This window comes from Apostichopus japonicus, chromosome 2 (assembly GCF_037975245.1).
Source record: "Apostichopus japonicus isolate 1M-3 chromosome 2, ASM3797524v1, whole genome shotgun sequence".
In the NCBI taxonomy this organism is placed as follows: Eukaryota; Metazoa; Echinodermata; class Holothuroidea; order Aspidochirotida; family Stichopodidae; genus Apostichopus; species Apostichopus japonicus.
Genome location: NC_092562.1, coordinates 21111505 through 21136061, shown reverse-complemented (window position 1 = coordinate 21136061; position 24557 = coordinate 21111505). Strand labels below are relative to the sequence as shown.

Genomic DNA, 24557 nt, shown 5'->3' with positions numbered 1-24557 from the left:
TGTCATTTAACAGCTAGAAGTCAAATTTGGCAACAAAATAATTACTCTGATGAGAAGTGCTTGTTGTTCAGGTAAACGTTTTGGCACGATTTTACTCACAACTTAGCCTTTTATTCCGAAAGTACCATAAACTGGCTCAGTATTAGTAAGAAATGTACTAACCAACGTAGCCCCCCGTATGTTAGCAGGTTTCCGTCCCAGTCAACGATGGGTTTCGTTTGACCTATATTTCAGTAAAAGCTCACATAATTTGATTCTCATGCGAGAGAGATTACCTCGCTCATGAGTATTGCGTAACTTGGTGCGTTGTATCGACTTGACGAAAGTCGTTTTCAATATATGGTTGTGTACCTCAGAAATTGTATTCTGTGATTGTGTACAGGCTAGTACGCATTGAGTAATATTTTGCAACTGCCTGGGTAATACATGTGTTGTGTATGTCTTGTAGTAGTAGTACTGCGATATTCAGCTGTTATGGGTTGCAGAGACCTAGGCTAGGCTGAGATGGACTACCTGTGCTTGCTTTCATATTAGGACATAATCGATCGAAAACATGTTTAATTCCTCAAAATATTTTAAAGGTCTCGATTGTCCGTACTACGGGAAAGGACAAGGCTGCTGTAAAAGACCGTATTGTCACTTTCGCCACGTTCGTAAAGGTATTGTCACGAAAGCTAGCCTAACTATACTTATAGTTCAAATCTATAATTAATATGAGCCTAGGCCTCAAAATTAAGCTAAATCACTAACATGACATACTGTAAGTTAGGCTATCTTTCTAAAAGATGACAAAAGAGCTCACATTGCGCTTAGCTATTAATTTGAATTGATTAGGCCTAGCCTACTTAAGCCAAGTGGAAGCCTAAGGTTAGGCATACGGGATTCATGAAATGTGTGTTACATAAGTGTGTTACATAAGTGGCATATGGTTGTGCTGCCGGTATAAAAACATGACGCCTGACCTCCAACATTCCCGTGACAATTGCTATTCAGAACACCAACTAGGACAGTTTTAATGGTTCTGAAAAGTTACAAATGGCACCTCCCAATGGGGATGAGGCATTTTAAGATAGTGGACACAAGAAAGGCTCAAACTGGCACAACAATGAATATTCTAAGCAAAAACATTTAAATAAATACAAAGGAAAACATTCAAAGTACGAGAGAAATAGAACCTTTATTCACAATGATACAAAAAAAGACTCGTAAATCAATTAAACTATTTAATATGACTCATGTCAACCAAACCAAAAGCTTGTGGGAAATGTCTCTGGGACACTCTGGGATTCTGGTACATTCATCTGAGTGGCAGACAAGGTATGGTTCCCTCACATGTATAGAAGGAGACTTACATGAACAGTTCAGGTCAGACTTGCTTGTTAAAATGAAATTACAGACTTTTTTAGAATAGGGTATGCCAGGAACAGTATATGAATCCAAGGATATTTCCATGGGTACTTCTAATCCAAGGATGGCACAGTTGGGTGGTGGTGGGATGAAAAAGGGGGTGGGGGGAGACAGGGTAGGCAGATGGAATTGAGAAACTGAAGGATGCAACAGCAATTGTCCATAGCAATTTTAATTATGTGTAAATTGAATTTGACAGGAACGGTTTGTTTGATTCTTTCAGAAATCCCTGAAGATGATTCTTTGAGACAAGTTTCAACTATACCCGCACCAGAACCAAAAAAAGCCATTCATGTATCCTACAAAGCTTTGCCGTCCGTTCCGAAACCAGGAAAGAACTTGGCGAAGCATCGCCATCATCATCAAGACAAGCGGAGGAAGGTACACCTTCTGCATAAATGTAAACCACAAACTCAGTTTTCGTACGTTCCAACCCCACTCTCGCAGCTGTCAAACACAAAGAAAGAAGCCAAAGGCGGTATCCAGGAGAATGAATCCTCCGCAGAGACAAGTTCAGTCAATGAACGGAAGAAGGCTTCTGACTTGCCCAATGAAGATGCTGTCGACTGTGGAATAGATATAACATCTAGCAAATCTTTTGAAACGGAAAAGCAACAGTTAAATGCAGGGGACAGGATCTGGCAGGACTCGGCAGGATATGGTGGCTCGAATGAAAAGGAGGAAGAATCAAGAGACGGTGACATCATTGCTGACGTAAACTCAACGGTGACTGGAGGACACAGATTCAGTATTCCAAAAGAAGTACCCCCTACATTTCAAGAACCGCCTGTGGAAAATGTAATGTTAGCCGACAGCGGTTGCTACAACGAATTTGTGGCCCTGCAGAAGCAGGAAATTAACCGAATCGAAGCACAGCTGGCAGAACTAGCTAAGCAGAAGGAACTTGCAGAACGATCGATCGCATTAGCAGAAGGCGGTGACACGGATGGAGAGTCCGTGCCGAGGCTGGAATCGTCTCCTGCCATTCGGACTCCCCTATCTCCAACCTTCATGCCCGATAAGATTAAGGGAGTCAGCTACAGCCACGACGCATCCGCTGAGAGTGCCTCCTCGGGTCCAGACTACGATGACAGGGTACCCCTCCAGGATGACCTGGAGTATGACCCACTGTCCAATTATACCGCTGCCACTACCACAAGCAACGACATCAAGGCTTTCATCAGACACGTCAGAAGAAAATCGAGTGAGCGACAATCGTCGCTCGCCTCTTCCTCGTACGAACCAACACCAGTGAACTCTCTCAACATCTCTGCAGTGACCGACGAAGGACTGAACTCTGAGCCAGAAGGGACGTTTTCCAGCGGTGAAGAAAATGAAACTGGAAATGAGGCCAGAGACTTGCCAGATGATGAAAGTGGAGATGATGTGCATTCTGAAGGAGGTGAGGAGGAGAAGGAGGAGGAGCAGGAGGAGGATGGGGGAGGGGAAGATGAAAGTCATTTGAAAAGTATGGACTCAGGCTTCTCTGAATCCTGCAAAGGGGCTAATGAAGCTGACAGAGTCGGGAAAGCAAAAAGTAAAGTCGCTGCAGATAAAGGAAAGACAAAAGTAAAAGACAACCATAAAATTTCTAGTGAAATCATTATGAAAAGTGATGACACCTCGTTGTCTTCTCAAGATAAGAAAAGGAAATTGAAAGTGGATGAAAATTTTTCAAATGATAAGAAAAGTGTGTCTAAAGAAGATAAACTTAAGAAAATTAATGGAAAGGAGTCAATTGATTCTGTTGACTGTACAAGGAAGAGAAAGCTTTCTGCTGGCGATCTTTCTTCTTTCTTTCAAAAGAGAAAAAGAGAGAATACATCCAGTGAGTCATTGCTTACCTCTAAAGAAGATGTTAAAGTGCAGAGTTCGAAAAAAATAGAGAAATTAACCAAACAGAAATCACAATCTACGGAAAGAAAGATAACTAGCGACATTTCTACAAGCAAAGACAAAACAGTCATGAAAAAGCCTCAAAATGCTGTCATTTCTGAAAATTCATTACACAGTCGCAGCAATGTATCATGCAAAGTCGATCACACAGTCATTAAGAAATCTCAAAAGCAGGGAAAACCTTTTCTCGCAGAAAGGAAGCGTAGCAGTGACAGCTCTTCTGGCAGCAATGTAGACAAAACAAGTGTGAAGAAATCGCAAACCTTGAGCAGTTCTGAAAAGCAACTCCATAGTAAACCAAAATTGTCTAAAAATTCAAGCAAGGTCGAACCTAAAAAACAAGTTAAAATTCACAAGAGTACATCGGTTATGCAAAAAGGTCGTCCAAGTAACAGACTTCATCAGGTCTCTCCAAAGGCAGACAATGCGAAAGCAAAACTCAGCCAGCTGTTCGGTGAGGATTCTTCAGATGACGAGGAGGAGGTTGTCAAAGTTAATGACAGCTTTGCCATTTCCTCCGATTCTGACTTTGATCAGGACAGAAGGAGAGAGAGTGCGGATGTCATCATTCCTAAAAGGAGTGGTACAAGTGCAAGCAAAGTCGTCTCCAAAAACAGGGTTGAAAGACACTCCAAAGAAGCCTATGACATTTCTTCAGATTCGAGCGCCAGCAAAAACTCATCTCTGAGTAATCAACACGGTAAGATGGAAAAGAAAAGGACTATAACTAAACCAAGGCACGGTAAATATGTGAAAGGGGTTGAGAGTTCTGGAATGCACGAGAAGCGATCTTCAATTAGTAAGAATAGTACGAATCAGAAGAATCACATTGAGAAGAACAAGATACCACCGCCGGGTGAGTTTTTTAGAAGTTGTATGGGAATACGAGAGACGGAAGAAGTTGGGAATTATGTGCACGACGATAGTGATGCGAGTAGCGACGAAGTTATTTTGATCACCGAAGATGATGAGGTACAAAGCCCTCCAAAGAAAATCAAAAAGAAGCCTTTACCTTTGGACAAACAAAGACCGTCTACATCGAATCCGTCCAGAGTGTCCAAAAGTGAGAAGGTGCTTTCTTCAAAGACGCCGAGACCGGATAAAACAAACGATAGTCAACGGTCTCGGCAGTTGGAAGTAAAGAAAGAACCCAAAGACGTGTCGTCTTCCGACGAAGACTTTTTCGTTCCCGTGGAGGAATTTGACAACGAAGCGTTGTTTTGCGACTCTGACGATCTACAGGACGAAGATGCTTACGAAGAATGTTTACAGATATTCAAAGAGAATTGGAACATGATTCCTCAATCGGAGCAGAAAAAGAGGGCACTAGTAAGTATTAATCAAAGTTCATTGAAGGTCATCAGAGGTCAAACCCTGAAAACCTTGTGAGGACAGTATATAAAGATAGGAAACTTTACGAGATTTCATATTTGACATATATATGGCTTCCCTTTAACTACAAGATCCCTAATGTCTTTGGTGGAGGACAAGGGTTATTTAAGGTCAGCAGTTGGCCAAAATGTGAAAAACCATATGTATCTCTCAAAGACCAAAGTTTGGTCAAGGTTTATAATGTGCATGGTAGATTACTCTTATGATGGGCAAAATGTCTACATTTTTTTAACGAGTTTAAACGTGATATGAAGTCAATAGAGTTGAAACCCTGAATACATTGTAAACATGATACCTCAAAAAGGAAACATTGACAGACATATTTTACACCAAGGTTATAAGGGTTCACATTGTTAAATATTTATGAAACCTTTTGGAAATTCATCTTCACCATGTGTGCTACAACTAACATTGATCAGTGTTGGCAACCTTTATCACTTGCTAGTGGAAAAAAATGCATAGAAGGTCATTCAAAGATTCCTAAAAATCACTGAAAGTTCTTCAGACTTAGTGATATCTTCAGATAAAGGATAACATTATGATCAGTCGTTGTTTCAGAATTCCAGTATGTGAAAGGACACTGTCTATAGTAAATAACATGCATATGAAATCTCGACTTAATTGTACTTGCAAACATCTACTTTCAGTAGTATTTCAAAACATACTTTCAGTAGTATTTCCCTCTCACCATACTATATCACTGTACATAACATAGATCTGTAAGTGGTCACTGCTCATTTCAGCTAACCAAGAGGTCAAAGAGCATCTGCAAAGTACCTTTAAAAGGTGATATCATTCTGACCATTAAAAGCAGGCAGAAAGCTGAAGTCAGTTTATCAATCTTCACCACTTGACCTTAACAACAGGTCCACCATTATCTGATCATCTATAGATGCAGTGACAGAAATTGTCACAATATTGTCATACTGGTAGAAATGGATGTCCATTCTGGTGGCAGACTTCATGTGTTAGCCAATTCGGACAAATTTGTCAAAACTGCAATGATCTCAGGGAGTAAATTAATTCCTTTGGAGCAATTGGGTCACTGATAATGATCTTGTTGACAATTTTGTGTTTATAATCCTTCATCTAAAGATCATTTAGAAGAAGTTCTGAAGCATTAATGTCCAAGTACTTAGCAGCTCTCTGATATACTGTAACATTCTGCCAGACATATATATATAATATATATACCAGAATGAGCAAACTATTTCAAAGCTTGTTTGGCATATATTGCCAAGGCAAGTAACCATTGGGTAATGGGAGGAGTCTTCACTTTGGTTTGTTTGTTTCTTGGTAATGGCTAGGTATAGTACAACAAAGGTTTGGTTTACCTCTATAACCATGAGAGATATTGCCAAACAAGAAAAGCACTCAGGATGCTTTATTAGTGATTAGAGTTTTACCTTCTGTATAGCTGATGAAAGTTTACATATAATAGAAAACTTACCTATAGCATATTTTCTAACAGACTTGCAGGTAATTCATACCCTCTCTTAATCATTTGTGTTGTGAAAAGTGTTGTCTAGCGATTTTCAATTAATTCTATTCTATTATTTAATTTAATTATTTAATTAATTCAATTATTACTGTAGGTAGTCCGATGTATACCCTTTCAATTTCTTTTCCCATTTCGTTGCATCATTTTCATGTCTTAAATTATTATTAGTTTGATAATAAAAATCCCAATCATTTTTTTTTTTTAGAAAATTGAAGGAACAGCTAAAGTGAAGGAACCTGTGCAAGAACCTGCAGCCAAAAGACAAGCCCATATGCCAAAGTTTGATTCTGTAAGGTTTTTTGCTTTCATTTACCTCCATATTGAGATGAACTGTGAAGGTTCTCTGTTGCTATGTCAACACTGTTGCTATGTCAACACTGATCAAATTTCTATTCCAAAGTATCAAGCAAAATGCGAAAATAGTTGACATAAAATGGCTGTGTTATTTGTGTGCTTGAATATATGTGATATATTGTACCTTGTACCTAGGGTGGGGATGGATGGTGGTGGGGGGGGGGGAGTGGCTGGTGGTTGCAAGCAGGAGTGACTGGAAACACACTTGTTGCGGCTCATTAAATATGTTACTCACTCATCCAAGTATCCAAGGAATGAAAGAATAGATATATTTGGTGGGTATATAAACTGATCAAGCGCGATGATTTATTCCGAACAAATCTCGTAGTCTGGTTTAAAGAAATTGCAAATTAACATGGAAACACAATATTAAAGTTTTAAAGAATTATCCCGAGGATTTCTCAATGTGATGCTAGGTCACGAGTCACAATTATCGCTACTTCACATAGTGGTGTGTGCAGTGATGTCAGTCTGATGGATAACGTTGTACTTCGCTATTATCATTATTGTCATGTGTGTTAATTCCCACAGAGAAAGGTTCGGAAAATAACCAAGAGGGAAAAGGCCCTTCCTTCTCCTGCTCAGATTTGTCACAAGAGGTCCATGGATGCTCAGAAAGCTGCCTTGGAAAGATCAGAACGAGAACAGAAAAGACAACAGGAAGGGAAAGAGAGCTTCGTAAAGACGGGTTCCCAAAAAAGAATATCTCACTTTCATTCGTCAGCATCTCTGAATGGTAATAATTTGAATTTTAAAAATAAATTCTTGGAGCCCTCTTTATATGTTTGTCTGTGTTTGTAGAACTGGTGCATGTATTTCAAATTGGTTTTACATCTAGACAGGATTTTCTAGTTAAGATGGGATATAATGGGTTTGTAATGAAATGTAAAGTGGTCTGTTTCTCAAAAGAAAAATAACAATAAGAATACCCCGGACGGTTCCTCATTGATTTTACCGATTTTTGTTGTTGTCTTGCTCACTTGTTTTGAAAGGAGTATAAAGTTGGGAGAGAAGTTCCTCATCGAGAAGATGTTTATATGACTGCCCTTCAGTACCTAAAGGGAGAACCTTGTTGAGAGGTCTCAGTGTGATGTACAATTTGTAATACGTCTATAAATTTATGGGCTTTGAGGGAGACTATCATCGAAAACAACACTAAAGGAATATTATTTCTTTGCTATGTGATTTTTTTTCCAAGGGCAATTTTAATTAATCTTCTTTTCTTTTCCTCAATTTTCATCCAAGAATGTATTAAGATTGTACAGTTCGCATCACCTGTACATAGGGTTTGTCGCTTTCTTGGAACTAGTCATGTTGTACTGACAAATGCAATGGTTAATAATCCAATATTGTAGTATGTATACCTCAACAGGTAAATAGTGTCAGGTCGGTAACTACGTGTGGTATTCCATAATGAAAATACTACTTGTCAGTTTGACATATTTATTGAGAAGATCTGAAACGAAGTAAGTCATCATCGTAGAGATAATATTTTCGCTATGAATTTTACATGCAGGAAGTTCAATATTTTTATAACTCTGATTATTTTAGCAATGCAAACAATCCGCAGCACTTATGTTTTTCATTTCTTGCCGGACGCAAATGGAATCTATGCGATGGTAATGGGGTGTGTGTGTTTGTGTGTATGTATGTGACACTTGTAACGGTAACTCAAAAAGTTAATGGTGAATTTACTTCATACTGGGTATGTGGAGGTCAAAGGTCACATGAGGTCAACAGGCATCAAAGTCTGAAAACCTATTAAACATGATAACTTCAAAACTAAAGCTACAATAAATATGTGAATTCTACAATGCTATGATTATATATTGGTGAAAGTTTGGTCAAATTCAGTTCAGTTAAGTTCTGTGAAGAGGCCCTATAGGTCTTCAATGAAACATACCTGGCAAACATGTAATAAAATCTGCTTCAGAGTTGATACTCTTGTTTTAAATATGCACTTAAACCTAGTGTAAGGGTTTCTCCATCTGAACTTCAAAGGGTCAACAGGTTATCTCAAATGGGCACCAACTTGTTCAAAGGGTGAACAGGTTTTTTCACGTGGTGGAAAATTTGGCCATTTTCTTAAAAATATTTCACTGTGTACAAACAATGTCATGTAACTCTCAACAATTATTACAGGGATTTGCTAGCTCAAAATTGGTAAAATGTGTCTATATTTCACATAGGTGGACTGTTCTTTCTGGATATTGAAACAGTTTGGTTTAAAATTCTAGTGTAAGATCCTTATGACTGAATGACATTGATGATGCCCCACATGGGATTGCTACAAATCTTTTCTGGTTCTCACGTAAATCGCTTGCTCTACATTAGTCTGATAGTTATTTTGAACTTTGAGCAAATTTTATGGCAAGGAATCACAGAGCTAACTGGCTCTGGTTGGTTAAAAGTACTTGTGTATCGGGAACATAAGACAATCTGTGTGCTTTCCGTGTTTGTTTCAAATGTAGGAGAAAAGAGCAGAACGCCGAGCAGTTCTAAAGCTCCGCAGAAACGAGCGAAGACGTTGGCAAAGACAGAAAACAAAGACTACAAGAGGATTGCACACATACCATCAAAGGTGATCCCTCTTTTGGTTTCGATGATAACCGTAACCTTTGCATTCATGATGGCGTATGTGTGCGTGTGTGTGTGCGTTTGTGGCGCCCAGGTTGTAAACACAATATCTGAAGAAGGGAAGGTCAGACCAATTTCATATATGGTGTGCAGAAGTACCACATTGAGTACAAGAAGCCTATTGTGTTCTTGCAGAGGTCAAAGGTCATTTGGGGTCAGCAGGGGTAAAATTGTAAAATCCTTGTAAGCACAATATCTCTAGAAGGGAAGCTTAGGCAGATCTTATATTTAATATGTATATGAACCACATAGAGTACAATATATCGTAAGTTTCTGGTAGAGGTCAAAGGTCATTTGGGGTCACCAGGGTTTAAATAGTGAAAACCTTGTTAAACATGATATCTCAAGAAGGGAAGCTTGGGCAGACCTCATATTTGGTGAATATAACCACATTGAGCACAAGAAGCCTATTGTTTTGGTGAAGGTTAAAGGTCATTTGGGGTCTTCAGAGGTCAAATTGTGAAAACCTTATAAAAATGATATCTCAATATTGGAAGTTTGGGCAGATCTTGGTATGAAGGTGTATAAGATTGACTTAAAGAAGCCTATTGAATTTGGTGAAGATCAAAGGTCATTTGATGTCAACAAATGCCAAACATTCACTCCACTTTACCACTCCTACCTTCCTAATCCTAATATCGCCATGTTGTTAGCCTAATGTTGTGGGCAGAGGTCAATGGTCGCTTGAGGTCAACAGGGGTCAAATTGTGAAAACCTTGTTTTACACACTATTTCAACAAAAATAGATTTGATTTCATATTTAGTATCACATGTACATTAGTCATTTCAGGACAGCCTGTGTCATTGTGAATTTATTGTTGTCACATCACACTGCTTGTCAATGTATTACTAAGATCAAGTGTGTTGTACACCCTCACTATACATTATGTAAGATTCATGAAGAAATCTGCTTGTTACATCATCGAAACCACAATGCATTTTTGCATTCTGGATTTTAAATGCATAATCATAAGTATAAGATTTGTTTATCACTTGCAGGTTTCTAAGAGACCTCTCCTTCCTACCGAATACGGCAGTAAAGTCTCAACGAATGTAAGGCAGAGATACCTGAACTTATTCATCGACGAACTGTTAAAGACGTGCAAAACAGACAAAGCAGCTTTTGATAAGGTAACGGATGACCTTTAACATCAAACCTTAAAGGGATAGTCTAGTGGCGGACAATGTGAGACTTGTATAGAAGAGCAAAAATTTTCTTCACTGTCTGTCGAAAACACCATCTCAATATGTTTTAGATATGCTCGTTTACATTATAAAGTAAAACAAAGATTTTATAGGCTCTGTTAGTCTGTTGCCATGACAACTGACTGGGCTGTTGCCAGATGCATTAATAAATTTCTCCAAATTGCATCCACACAGTACAAAATGCTATTATGATGTTGTTTTGAACCTAAGTTGTAGTAAATCGGTAATATCGTCCAACAATGAACTGCAGCCACCCCCACAGTATTCCTTTAAAAAATATGAGATAACAATTAATATCTTTGCCTTCACAAATCTGTTTTAAAAGTTAATTGCGATGTATAGAAAGGAAAGTAATGAACAGTTACTTTACTGGCCTATGTTATACAAAATCAATTTTCATGAGTACATTCCAGCAGACTTTTAAACTTTAAAGCATAAAAAAAAAATGATCAAATATTTTTCTCATAAGTGCATGGACAAAGGAGAATTGACTGGGATATTATAAGCAGACTTGAAATGAGAAATAACATGTTTTGGCTGGAATGGGAATCAATCCAATGAACTCTAGGCTGGAAACCTTAAAGGCATTGAAGACTTGCGCACAAAGATACGTCTCATGCCGGTAATCTGACCTAGTTTGGAATGAGGTGTAACAGAAGTGTTAGACACCACCATCGATCCCAGAAAATACACAGCTTGCTACCATCTGTAATTAGACACTAGTGCACAGTCAATACATGCAGCTAAGTCAATACCCACCTCACAGTATTCATAGCAGCGATGGACATCTCAGGTCTAGATAAAAGATAACAAGGTATCACGTTTCATTATTGTCTGCATTTTGTAGCGACAAGCAGAAAACTTTACTTGCAAGCAACGGAAAGTTAACTATTTCAGAGGGCAGCACACGGTTTGGGGCGAGTCTTCAATGCCTTTAAGGTCACTAGTTTGAATCTCATTCTAATCATAAAAAAATGTTATTTGTTCGTTTCAAGTTTTAATATTGTTTTTCCTCTTAAATACTTCATCATCTACTTTCAGCAATGTGCTTTTTCACTTTATCATTTTATATCATATACGATATTGATGATTACTGCTGTTATATTTTCACGACTATTTTCATATTTACGATCTAGTTTTTCCTTTCATGTTTAAAGCACAAACGCTGTAAGATGTCATATGCCTCTTACCATGTATTTTGCAGAAAATTTGTCTTTTTGCTAACCACTAACCACATCGATGACAAACCATATTCCTATCATGTTTCATTTTCTAAAGGCCCTTGCAGAAGAGAGAGAAGTCTATGATCGGGCTTCATCTAGAAGTATCTACCTCAATCTATCAGTGAATGCCCTTAAGAGGCTGAGGAAGGGGACGGGTACTACCCAACCCCCATCTGCCCCGTCTAATAACAGGTTTGCTGTCTCGCATCAAGCTGTCCTGGGCGGTAAAGCCGCCACACTCACTACCTTCACTCTACATCGCAATTCTAAAACTCAACAGATATATGACGGTAAGAAGAGATACATGTTTTCTGTTACGAAGTGAATTCATACTGAAAGTTAAATTCTTCACCTAGCTACAGGAGAAGAGGAGTTAGATTGTCATCTGTACCTCTCACATCCTTTTGTGTGTATGTGGGGGTGGGGGGGTTGATGGGGGGTCGGTGAAGTTTGTATCTGGTAATGATAATTATCAACTCTTTTCACTTATGTTGGGAGTGAAGATTTAGTTAATTTATGCTAATGCTGAACAATGTACTCAATAAACAAAAACAAAAAAATGAATGTGGCTAATGTTAGAATGTGTTTTGTTTTGCTCAGTTTTGTAGTCATGGATTGCAACAATTTATTTTAATCAGGAAAACATGGAGCAATTTGCAAAAGGCGTGTTATTTACTGTCAATCATAGGAACTCCCTCCCTTATGCCTCGTCAACAGACAAATTACTCTTAAACATGCTCTAATAGATCACAGCTCTAAATAATATCCACTGTATGCTTTACGATAGGTTTGGCACTCTATGAAAAGTTGAAACACTACTTGGCAACGGAGGAACAACTTGTCGAAAATGGCTACCCCAGACCAAGCGAGGAACCGGGAAGAGCGGTCATCAAGGCAGAGGAGAAGAAAAAATCATCTGATCGTATGTATCTTATCAAAAACCTTACAACTGCTCCCCCCTCCCCCTCCTTGATCCTACATTTACACATCCTTCACCACCCACCAACCCATTCTTAAATCCCACCCATGGTGACCTATTTAGTGGTATTTACAACAAAGTGCATTGGTTGATTTTATTTTCTGATCAGTGAAACCATTTGGAAGTTATTTGAAATATCTTAAAGACAGAAAGGCATATAATAGACTTAAGTCATATTTTATCTCATAACTGTCAATTGTTTACTCCAAGTTTGGCTCCTCCACTATTCCCTCTATCCCCTCACCACCATCTTCCCGACCTGTCCCCGTATAGTCCCTCGGTATTTTCAAGAACACTTACATGGTGATATAAATGTGCTGTTTTGTTAGACTACTGTATTTAAAGTGTTTCTATACCGGAAGAGTTTCATTAAATTCTTGGTCTCTGTGGTTAATAATGACTGACATGAGCTACTGAAGGCAGGACTCATTTTGCTGATGTTTAAGTCATGTATTGCTGCTCTTTGTTTTTGTTTTGTTTTAATGTAAATCAACTGATTTTGTATTCACTCATTTCAAATCATTTGCATCTATAATTGTTTAAGCGGTCTATGTCAGTTCATTGCCTTTAAATTCTTACAGTTCTTCCACCTGTTAATCTGAACAAGCTTCCTCATTAAATGCCAAAATGTTTTATTCCAAATAGCTCAGCCTCTGAAACCTTTACTTCATTCTCTTCCAACACACTCTTCATGAATAAACATAGAAAGAGAGTAGTATTTTTTTTCTCTTTGGTAGTATATATATATTTTTTTTGGCAAGCTCATTGTGTATTAGTTCCTTGTGCACACTTGGGAACAAGTAATATGAATTCATAACATAAAATAATTTTATGTAAGGTTATAAATGTTAATCCTGACACAAATATCCTCCAAAATGATTTCTTTAACAGCAAACCAACAGGTCTGCTGTCGTTGTGGTAAGACATTCCTCAGACGGCCAAATGGTAAATACATCACCAAGGAACAATGCGTCCACCACTGGGGTAAACTTTGGACCAAAAGAGGTAATGCTTTTAATAATACACCTTTTTTATCCTGGTCTCAGAAAAGAAAACTTTCGATATTGATAATTCGATTGAAGGAAAATACTACAATGTTTTTGTCATTGTTTTACATGTAAATATATATATATATATATATATATATATATATATATATATATATATATATATATATATATATATATATATATATATACATATATCTATATATATATATATATATATATATATATATATATATATATATATATATATATATACATATATATAGATATATGTATATATATATATATATTTGTATATATATATATGTATATAGATATGTAAAGTGGATGTTAGACTTTGTGTTATGTTTTTATAAAGTTTTGTATTTAAGTAAGCTAACTGGTAAATTTACTTACATTTGTAACCTTGAGTAAAAGGTTAAACTCTTAGATCTAAATTAAGATAGTTTTGTTATCTTTTCAGTGGCTGGTTCTTTAGAATCCCGGTATTCCTGCTGCTCTGGAGATGTGCAGGCGTCTGGCTGTGGAGTAACCAAGGTTTGTAAAAGGCTTGAACCAAGTTTAACATTTTCCTGAAGAGAGGGAGTGGGTAGCTGTCATTATTTGTTGTTATGCATCAGCCAGCGATTACTTTATAGTGAACCAAATCACTGTGTGAATAGTTCATGACTGGTACACTATTCCTGAGGTCGTTGGGTTCAAATATCATTCTAGCTAAAAAAATCCCTTGTTTTTTTGCTTCAAAAGTTTTCATTTATCACAGAATCTGTATTTGTGTATGTGTGTGTGTATGTGGTTTAGATCCTCCTGCAAGCAGGAACTCGCGAAGAAGCCTCATTGGCTTATCAAAGCCGCAAGCTGACCGAAGTCAGTCTCTTACATTCATATTTAACGTCCATGATTATGAATTGTCAATTGTCAACAACTCTGTAACTGGACGACATACTTTAATCTTGGAGTGACTCGAGCCGGGGACCTTATTCAGCATAAAATAAGTTGGTCAAATTTTGGGGACTTGGGGATGGGGAAGGGGTCTTGCTTGCAAGTAAATGAAAAAGACAAGCAGAAAGTGACTCTCTAATGTTTATTACGAGGAAATGAATTTTGTGGGTTTATTTCATATCACTGGGTGTAATCCTGAGTGACACAGCAGGGCTTCCTGGTGTATCTCTCTCTATATATATAGAGTTAATATCACAACTGTCACAGTTGTTTGTTTGTTTGTGTTGACCTTCTTTCCTGTAGTATCACGTCACCAATGAGAAAGTGGTCAATCCTAATGGCTTTATGAAGACTATAATAAAATCACCACCTCCTGATGGCAACCCTGGTGTCTTTGCCCTAGATTGTGAAATGGTGAGTTCTATGAAGGATAAACTGTGGTATGTTTGATGGTTATTTTATCAGAACTAATATATCAATTTAAAAAGCAAGATTTTGATTTGAGAAATCAAACTACCATCACAGTGAGCATTCTTTAACTTGAAAAGTTAACTTTTATTTTCACAGAATGAAGTTTGAAAATATGATTTGTTATTTGATATGTGATTTATATACTTTTCAAGAAAAGTTTCTGGGCGATGAAAGTGATAAGTGGAATTAATTAAATGCTAATTTCATTATTTATTCGGTGTAAGCAGCAACTAGAAGGGTGTCTCAGTTTGATCAAAATTGCATTCTTGGTTTGGCTGGCATTCTCATTTTTCTAACTAGGGTTGGAGGTAGTCGTCATGATGATCCAGAATAATTTAGAGATCAAATACTTTAGTAGGATTTTATGAGTTAAATGAGAAAATCGTTATTAACTCAACTGGAGTAATTCCTATTTCTTTTGCTAATGTTTTTTAGTGCTACACATCCCTGGGGTTAGAGCTGACCAGAGTTACGGTTATCAACGACAAATTAGAGAGAGTCTACGACAGTCTGGTGAAACCACAGAATGAGGTTGTAGACTACAATACAAAGTAAGTTCATGTGAATTGTATATGCTAGAGCCTATGCAGTATCCATAGTAACCAGTAACATCAGAATGAGGTTGTAGGCTACAATACAAAGTAAGTTCATTGTGTACTTAGTAAACCCATCAAATGTTCAGGTTCATGACAGTATGAGGATACCAGAAAAGTGAGATTGCTGCTGCTTTTGTTAGAACACTAGCATAAAGATTTCTATTCATTCTAGAAAGAAGCCATAGTAAACTTTGAAGTACTGTACACTTAATCTAACCTACTTTGTTAAAGCAAAAAAGAAACTAAGGGGTTTCAATGTCTTTTCTAACCTTTACACACATATTACAGTTGGGCTCTGAATTCTGTGCATAACATGTAGGTACCTGGTAAACAGCAAATTTAGCAAATATACTTGGGAACAAAATTTTGGTGCAGTTTGTATCACTAGTTCCAAAGAGACGATGGTATTTTGGTAGCAGATAGAAGATTTGCAAGAATAAGTGTGTGTAGAAGACAGTATTTATACCTTAAAAGTGACACCAAACCCAACCTAAAATACTTGGTTTATATGACAGTGGTCTTTGTGTAGAACAACCCACCCTCCCCCCCCAAAAAAACAGCTAAGAAAAATTTTGTTTTGTTTTGGGAGATATCCTAGCTTAAAAGTCATGTCCGGGAGCTCTCATTCAGTGAAGCTGTGATGTCGCTGTGCCGCCTACGATCTGAGACCTTTCACTTTCTCTTTGATTATCTTTTGATATTTTCAAAAGGAAGGATCTTGACAGTGTTGACACTGAACCCAATGTCATCATCAATGTCAAGTTCAGAAGTTCAGTACAAGTTTATAAATTCAGTATAAGCGAAAACAATAATCTCCATTGCCAGACTGTGAACATGGTAATAAATAAGGAAAACATTGATGCACACATGGCTTGATGATGTCATATTTAGACTTGATCAAGTCCTCACCCTTAAAGTTATAAGTAAGGAAAACATTAAAGCATACATGGCTTGATGATGTCATATTTAGACTTGATCAAGTCCTCACCATTAAAGTAATATATAAGGGAAACATTGCAGCACACATGGCTCGATGATGTCATATTTAGACTTGGATCAAGTCTTTCCCCTTAAAGTAATAAATAAGGAAAACATTGAAGCATACATGGCTCGATGATGTCATATTTAGAATTGATTAAGTCTTCACCCTCAAAGTAATAATTAAGGAAAACATTGAAGCACACATGGCTCGATGATGTCATATTTAGACTTGATCAAGTCTTCACCCTTAAAGTAATAATTAAGGAAAACATTGAAGCACACATGGCTCAATGATGTCATATATAGACTTGATCAAGTCTTCACCCTCGTGTGTGAAGAAAAACATGAAATTTGTGATATCTCCTAAATGGAGTAAGACTATATCTAAGCTTTTTTTTGTTGTTCATGACAGTTATCTCTATTATATAGACCAATGTTGATGATGTCAAGGGTTTTGTGTCTCCTTGAACACGGATGATAATTCTTTATAATGTGAAGATGGTATTATGCAGATATGCAGAGAATTTTTCAAGTATCTGGCTACATGGGTTTTTTTCTTCCCGATCACTGTATATGATTCCAGCTAACACTGAATGTCTCTAAAATCTCAATAAACTCTCTCGTCATACGTTAAAGAGTTTATTTGATCATGTCCTTTGATTCAGTATTTTTTTGATATCCTTCCATTGAAACTACAGATTCAGTGGCATAACCGAAGAAGATTTGGAAACGGTTAAGACGACATTACAGAACGTACAGGCTGTACTGCTGAGTATGTTCAGTTCACAGACGATTTTAATCGGCCATAGTCTGGAGAGTGACCTGTTAGCTTTAAAGGTATGTTTCGGTCTGTGTCATTTATAACAAAATACTTGGCAAAACCTCATTTCAACTTTGTATGTTTTAACCAAGCAAGTGTAGTCAGTGACAAAATCCTTATCATCATCTTCTCATTGTCATTTGTGAGTTTGAAATATACTCTTTGTCAGTGTGGGGTTTAGTTTCAGATCTCACCATCATTTCAACATCCTGCAAGGAACCCCAGCTTAGTTTGAAATGCTGATCAGATTGGGTCTTATGTCTTATGTTGTATTAGTCTTTGAGCCATAAGTAATTCTTTAGTTTGAATAATGAAGTATTATATGAGTTTCACTGATGGTGTAAGGCTTTTGCTTTAGACTGATAATGCTTTAGACTGATAGCAGATCAAAGGTACAATGACCAAGGGGGAGGGGGAAGGGGCAGTTCCCAAACATACCTCTCTGTTTATAGTCTTCAACCATACATACATCCTTCATCAATGAGTATTATGCTTTGCTTAATATTCTCTTCTGTAGTCAGGGAAGGGAATATGAGGGATCTAAATCTCAATATGAACCCCCAAGTTCCATCTTACTGTATTAAAGAAGAACATTTCAATAGGGAAAGGAGGATCTCATCATGATCTATTCTGCTTTTTATTTCATGTAAACCAGTTAATTCACAGTACTGTGATTGACACGGCCCTGGTATTCCCACATAGAAGGGGCCCGCCGTACAAGAGAGCCTTACGGACTATTACAGCGGAATACCTTCAGAAACTTATTCAAGATGATGGTAAGTTGTGTGTATGTCTGTCTGTCGGTACTTCTGTCAGTCTGTTCGTTTGGTATCCTTTCTGTTTTTAAGTCTGAGCTGTATCTGCTTTATTTGCGTTCTTCTGTTTTAGTTTTGATCTTTCATGCCTCTGTGCATTCAAAAATTCAGTTCTGCACATTTTTCGTAATTTAGGAAACACAGTGCATCTGTATGAATCTCTTAAAATTACTCCTGAATTCAAAACATAAATCAATTTGCTGTTTTTATTTGCATTTCAATAGTATAAAACAAGTATGAAAATGAGACATTTCATCTGTTTAAAATTGATACTGGTTGATTTTGAGAGATGTTGTTTAAAGAATCTTTCATTTAATATTGTGACATTTCAGCTGTATAATTCGGTGTTTAAATCTTTAAACCAGTCACTGAATGGTATGTATTGTTACTGCAGACAACAACTGCAATCACTGATCAATCAAATTTCACTATGTAAGTTACATACTGTGCATGGAAGCAGCACAGCTGCATGTATAACTGTACATGGTATGTGAATCATTTGGATGAAATTTCATATCTATGTATGATTGATAAAAGGACTGTTCAACATACAAGTCACACTGTTAATGTTGCGAGATGTTACTGTGTGTCACACTTGTAGTGACAACAGCATGAGTACAAGTGCAATTCTCTTGGTACAAGTGAAATGTCAATGAGTACAAGCACAGAGCTCTAAGCATGATTACATGTACAATAGGAGTTCAAGGCTGTACGCATGGGTACGAATAAATAATCTTGCACAAGTGTCTATTTCACTTGTTTCAAAACGCTCCGAGTCCGAGAACAAGTCTACGCGCCTGTGTACTGGTAGAGGTAATTGTGCTAGACTACAATTGCAGACTCACTGCGAGGTGTTGAACTTCTGGGTATGCGTTTTGGGTGTGTTCTGGGTATGTGTTCTGTATAGGTATGTGTTCTGGGTATGTGTTCTGTATGGCTAGGTGTTCTGGGTAGGTGTATTGTATGGGTAGGTGTTGTGGGTATGTGTTCTGTATGGGTATGTGTTCTGGGTATGTGGTTTGTATGTGTTCGGTATGGGTATGTGTTCTGCATGGGTATGTGTTCTGTATGGGTATGTGTTCTGGGTATGTGTTCTGTATGGGTATGTGTTCTGGGTATGTGGTTTGTATGTGTTCTGTGTCTAGGTATAGGTATTCTGTTTATGCTTTACATGATGTTGATAATAGAGAAGTATAAGAATAAATTGACATTGCAGTATATTGAATTCTGAGTCTCAGTCAGCTGTTCTTCCGTTATAAATTAAATATTATTTTGTCCTGCCTACAGAGTCTGGTCATGACAGTATGGAGGATGCCAAAAGCTGTTTGGAACTCATGATCTACAAGCTGAAACAAGATGCAAAGCTGAGGTATCAGAGAAGATAGCCCGTTCAAAACTGATATGACTGTGAAGTGAGAAAAACATTTACCATAGAGCAGGAAACTGATAAAAATTCCAAGATCATGTGCCAATTTGAAATATCCGAGAAGATGACATCTTTACAAATTTCATGACGGGTGATGTTAGGAAATTCCATGGCAACATCATCAGATGCAAAGTTGTTAAAATATCAGAGAAGATGATATCTTTACAAATGTTTATGAGTTGAGCAGAATCCTTCTAGCATTGCCATAGCAACATCATCAGATGCAAAAATTGAAATATATCAGAGAAGATGACTGCTTTGACAGGGTTACAGTTGAAAATAAGGACCATTCCATGCAAACAAATGTGGAAACTTGAAAATTTAAGTAACTTTTCAGAACAAGATTATATGGAGTAAAAAGAAAGTACAGTGACTTAAAAACAGTGGAAATGTTTATATAATGGAATCTTTAAATAGGCAGAATCTTGGGTGCTGGAAAATGTCCTAGTTTCTTCTTCCAGAGGGGGAACTGATATGTGGATTAAGTTGATATTTAATGTAGGAATAGTGACAAAGAGAATTTACATTATTACCTTTGTTAATCTAGTTCAGCTATTTATATGTAGTCAAGTTCACACTCTCGAGGAAACAAATTTGCCAAGCTTATTATGAAACATTTTACATAATTGAAAACATGCACTTGCAAGAAAAAAAACTCATTTACAAAATCAGGAAATAAATAGTGTTTAAAATCTCAAATTTCAGCAAGGCTGGATTCACCAAGGTAAAAGCAAATGCCAAGTTTTTTTTATATGAAATATTTATAAATATGAAATTATCATGACTGTCAGCTGGTTCCAAAAATTGACATAAATTAGTGATCTTTATTTCACGTCCAGTGCTTTCATTGTGGCTGTTATCTTAAAAAATATGAAATGATTATTCTAAGAAACAGAAGAATAGGACAAAAATATGAGGAACTGATTCCTCAAAAAAACTAGAAAACAAAGGTTGAATCTGTCAGCAAAAATCCATCTTCAATATTGCCATAATTTTTTTGGTCTCTCCCTTGTATATGGTCAGGTGATGCTGGCTCACTTTAAGTTGGAAATTGTCGACATTGTTATTATTTTAAGGAACGGCTCGGTGATGTCCCCAGATTGTAAGATCAATAATTGTCTCGAGGATAAGATCCTAGTTTGATAATAAAACTTAAAACCAAAATTAATTAAAAAATAATTAATGGTGAAATTGACACATCTGACAGTTCTGTTGACCTAAGGGAGATTTAATTATAAGAAATTGAAAGCTGTTAGTCTTTTGTTATATTTAAAATAATTCATTCATATTCTCCTCCTCCTCCTCTCCCTCTCCTCTCCTCTCCCCACCCCTCTCCCTCCCCCAATAACAATACTATAGCCAATGAGCAGTATTACTCGCAAAGCCTACAATATAGTCCTTTTCTCGCCCTCCTCCCCCCCCCCCCCCCAAAAAAAATACCCCAAAAGGCTGCAATTATGAGAAATTATTAATACCATCTGCTCGATTCCATATGTGCAAAGTTGGCCAAACCTGACCTATAAAAGAGTTTCAAGAATGAATTAAGCAGCAATGATTTTGTTTTTGAAGAGTATGAAATTTTCTTGCTGGATTTACGGTCTGTTGTGGTAGTTTTGTAGCAAACAGTGAGAGACATGTCACAAACACAGCCAAACACATTAAGCTATGATTACTTTTTTATATTATCCATTTGCAAACACCTGAATTATTGAAATTGTTGTGTTTTTATGACAGCTCAAGAGATGGTATTCATTACTATGCAACTCTGCAATTTTAATGTGTGTGTAACTGTATTGGGCTAACCAAGTCAATAAGGAGACTTTTTTTTCTTTCTTCAAAGGATTACAGAGATTATTGTGCGATGTTCACTTAACAGTGAGACAGCTCTTAGAACTAGCAGATATTACTTGACAATTTGTGATAATTTTGTTTCAATTCTGGTTACAACTTTTTGAAGAAATGTTAATTATAAGATAGCTTGAAAAAGCAACAAAGAAACTAATTTTTTTTTCTTATTGTTACTTGGTTAAAAAGTATGTTATTCATTGATGTTTGTTGCCACAGCAATTAAGCAGGGTGAAAAGAAGTTTCAAGGAGGAAAATTTGTAAAGAGACTCATTTACATTTTGTTTGAATATTCATGAAGGAAATTGTCACAACATATTAGTTGTTTGGTTATGCAACACTGTATCCCACATTAAGAACGTTTCTTATTTACCATACTGTTATGTGATAGTTACAGTGTTTCATCTTAGCATGAAATAATACATCCCTCCCCTACCCTCACCCCCTTATCCCATCCGCTACCCTCATGACCTACCCTCATCCCACTCCCCCTCCCATTATCTCTCAAAAGCAGAAAGAACAGAATGTCCATGGCAGAAGAATATATTAAGACATTATTTTCTTCAGAAAATATATGCAACAACCTACATATTTATTGGACAGATGAGAAAGATTGCTTCCAAAAGTGACGTAAGATTTGATACACAATAGTTTCTTTTTAGGGGAGGCAGACGTCGTGAAATTGTTTGACAATATATCTCCTCCATTTGCCATGGAGGATTTTGTCTCGATGAAGTTTCTCCCTTCTTTGGTTTCATTCTTCCTTGACTGTAAGGAGGATTGTTTTAGTCAGTCTTAATTAAGCCGGTAATGACATACAGTGAATAATAATTTGACAGTATATAATGCGTTTGGAATAAGATTTAACTTTCGTTCATATTAACAAGTTTTCTTCTTTTTTCCTTTCATTTTACATCTTCATAGATGTTTTTGCATAACTTTGTCATGTAGTACAGACTTAAATCAGGTCAGAAGCATCGACCAGAAATGATTTGTTTATATGATAAACTGGAATATTTTGAAGTGTGTCATGGATATCTTGCTATATATGTCAGTGGTACAAGTATTACACTGGTTAAAATATTATCTATGGTTCTGTCCTTCTTCTAAATGTGTGTTATTTAGCCTGCAGGGCTGTACGAAAGAACGTACCGTACCGTAACCGTACCGATTGTGTATGTCTCGAACACACTCATCCTTAAGGTCCACTACAAGTATAAATTTGCTCAAAAACAATTTGCACAATTCGAGCGCATGAATTACTGTTGTCCGATGATTCCTTCTGCATTGCTCTTATGGTAGTACTTGCGGTATCTACCGGTATTTGTCCCTCCCGGGCATCCCCTTCCAAAGGGCTCCCGGGATATCCTGGATCCGTTATCAACACCCCTCTACTACCCTACAGTTACAGACCTTGTTGCTACCCCGCAGTTACACACTCCACTACTACCCCGCAGTTACAGACTGTTTAATGGATAATCAACACTAATTATGCAGAGTAGTTCCCTGGGTTTTATCACATCCATCAATGTTTGGAAACGTTAATTGCTTGTCCTTCCAAGATTCACTGAATATAGCTTTGTCGGACCATCCCACTGCAGGGGGTCGGCTTTCCCCTTCCCCCAACCCCTCCTCCCCATTTATTTCTACTGCACGATTCCAGCAGCTTCAGACCAATTTCCTAGGCAAGTCGATGCTATATAGTGATGGTTTAATACGAATCTACTGTCTAGAGATCTATAAGCCAATCATGATTTATTCAACGCATTGTACTAGTATTTGGAGGTTACTGATCCTTGAGACGTAAAGGACGGTGAATTCCATTACGTGTCTGTACTGACAGAAAAGTATGCCATCCCACATATAACCCACCGCTGATGACCATTAGGTACACACCCCACTATTGAAGCCATGGCCATTAGTTAATGGTGATGCCCAGTGGTCATTAGGTACACGCCCCACTGCTGATATCACGGTGATTAGTTACATAACCCACTGTTGATTACCCATGATCATTATTACACAAACCAATGCTGATGTGATGTTCACTAGTTACATAACCCACTGCTGGTGTCCAGTGGTCATTAAGTACACACCCCACTGCTGATGCCATGGTTATTCGTTACATAACCCTCTGCTGATGTCATGGTCATTAGATACACACCCCACCGCTGATGTCATGGTTGTTAGGTACACACCCTACCGCTGATGTCATGGTCACTGGTTACATAACCCACTGTTGATGGCATGATCATTAGTTACCTAGCCCATAGCTGATGCCATGGTCATTAATTTTGGCCTGAAGCAGCTTTTCCTTTTGGTCAACAATTTTATCATATTAACGGCGTTTAATCGAGAAAAAAAAACATTTGGATCATTGAGTGGTTATCATTTTAAACTAAAAACAGCTGCGTTTTCCCGAATATTATTTTCCAGTGGACCCTAGCCGGAACGTGACATTGTAACATCATCATAGATTCCAATCACAGGCACACTTAGTAAAAACATTTTCATGCGGCATGAGCTAACATATTAACGCGAGGCGAAGTGTGTAATGATAGTGTAAGTGCCATTGTATTATATATATATGTTAAGTACAGGCTTCTGGCGCACCTGGAAGCAACTTTACCTAATGTTCATAATTGCGAAGGTTTAGCTTTAAAACTGGCCAAGAAACTTAGAGATGGTCATGTGCCACCCCATCCTTCTGTTAGGTCTCCCTCTGCTATAGTAGTGAAGTTCCGTTAAACAGAACTGATGACTCAGTATGCATCAGTCTGGTTATAATTAAGTGCCTGAAACAAGGAAATGTCTATTAAAACAATGACAGGACATTGCCACTTTAAGCGAATGACATCATTCATACACTGCAGCAAGTAATACTATCAACAATGAAACAACATCACTGCCGCGCGACGAAAAATATATAATTGACAAATTCAAGAAAGGCTTGGTTAGCTGCAGATCATCTGAAGTCGAATTAAGTTATCAATAGAACTTTTCGTTCTCTTCTCCAGGTTTAAAAGAAGTGACTTGTTTCCTCTCGTGTAAATACAAAT

At 37.3% G+C, this 24557-nt stretch overlaps 1 protein-coding gene across 1 annotated transcript; it reads left to right on the top strand.

Annotated features, from left to right (window-relative positions):
• The first annotated feature begins 368 nt into the window (after window positions 1–368).
• On the top strand, window positions 369–22584 carry LOC139981952 (uncharacterized). Its single transcript, XM_071994386.1, has 15 exons — window positions 369–659; window positions 1631–4632; window positions 6402–6485; window positions 7082–7286; window positions 9022–9131; window positions 10187–10318; window positions 11672–11906; window positions 12404–12538; window positions 13487–13600; window positions 14066–14139; window positions 14848–14958; window positions 15451–15566; window positions 17291–17429; window positions 18068–18188; window positions 19515–22584. The coding sequence occupies exons 1-15, from the start codon at window positions 554–556 to the stop codon at window positions 19610–19612; spliced, it is 4782 nt and encodes a 1593-aa protein (XP_071850487.1). The 5' UTR covers window positions 369–553; the 3' UTR covers window positions 19613–22584.
• The last annotated feature ends 1973 nt before the right edge of the window (window positions 22585–24557 follow it).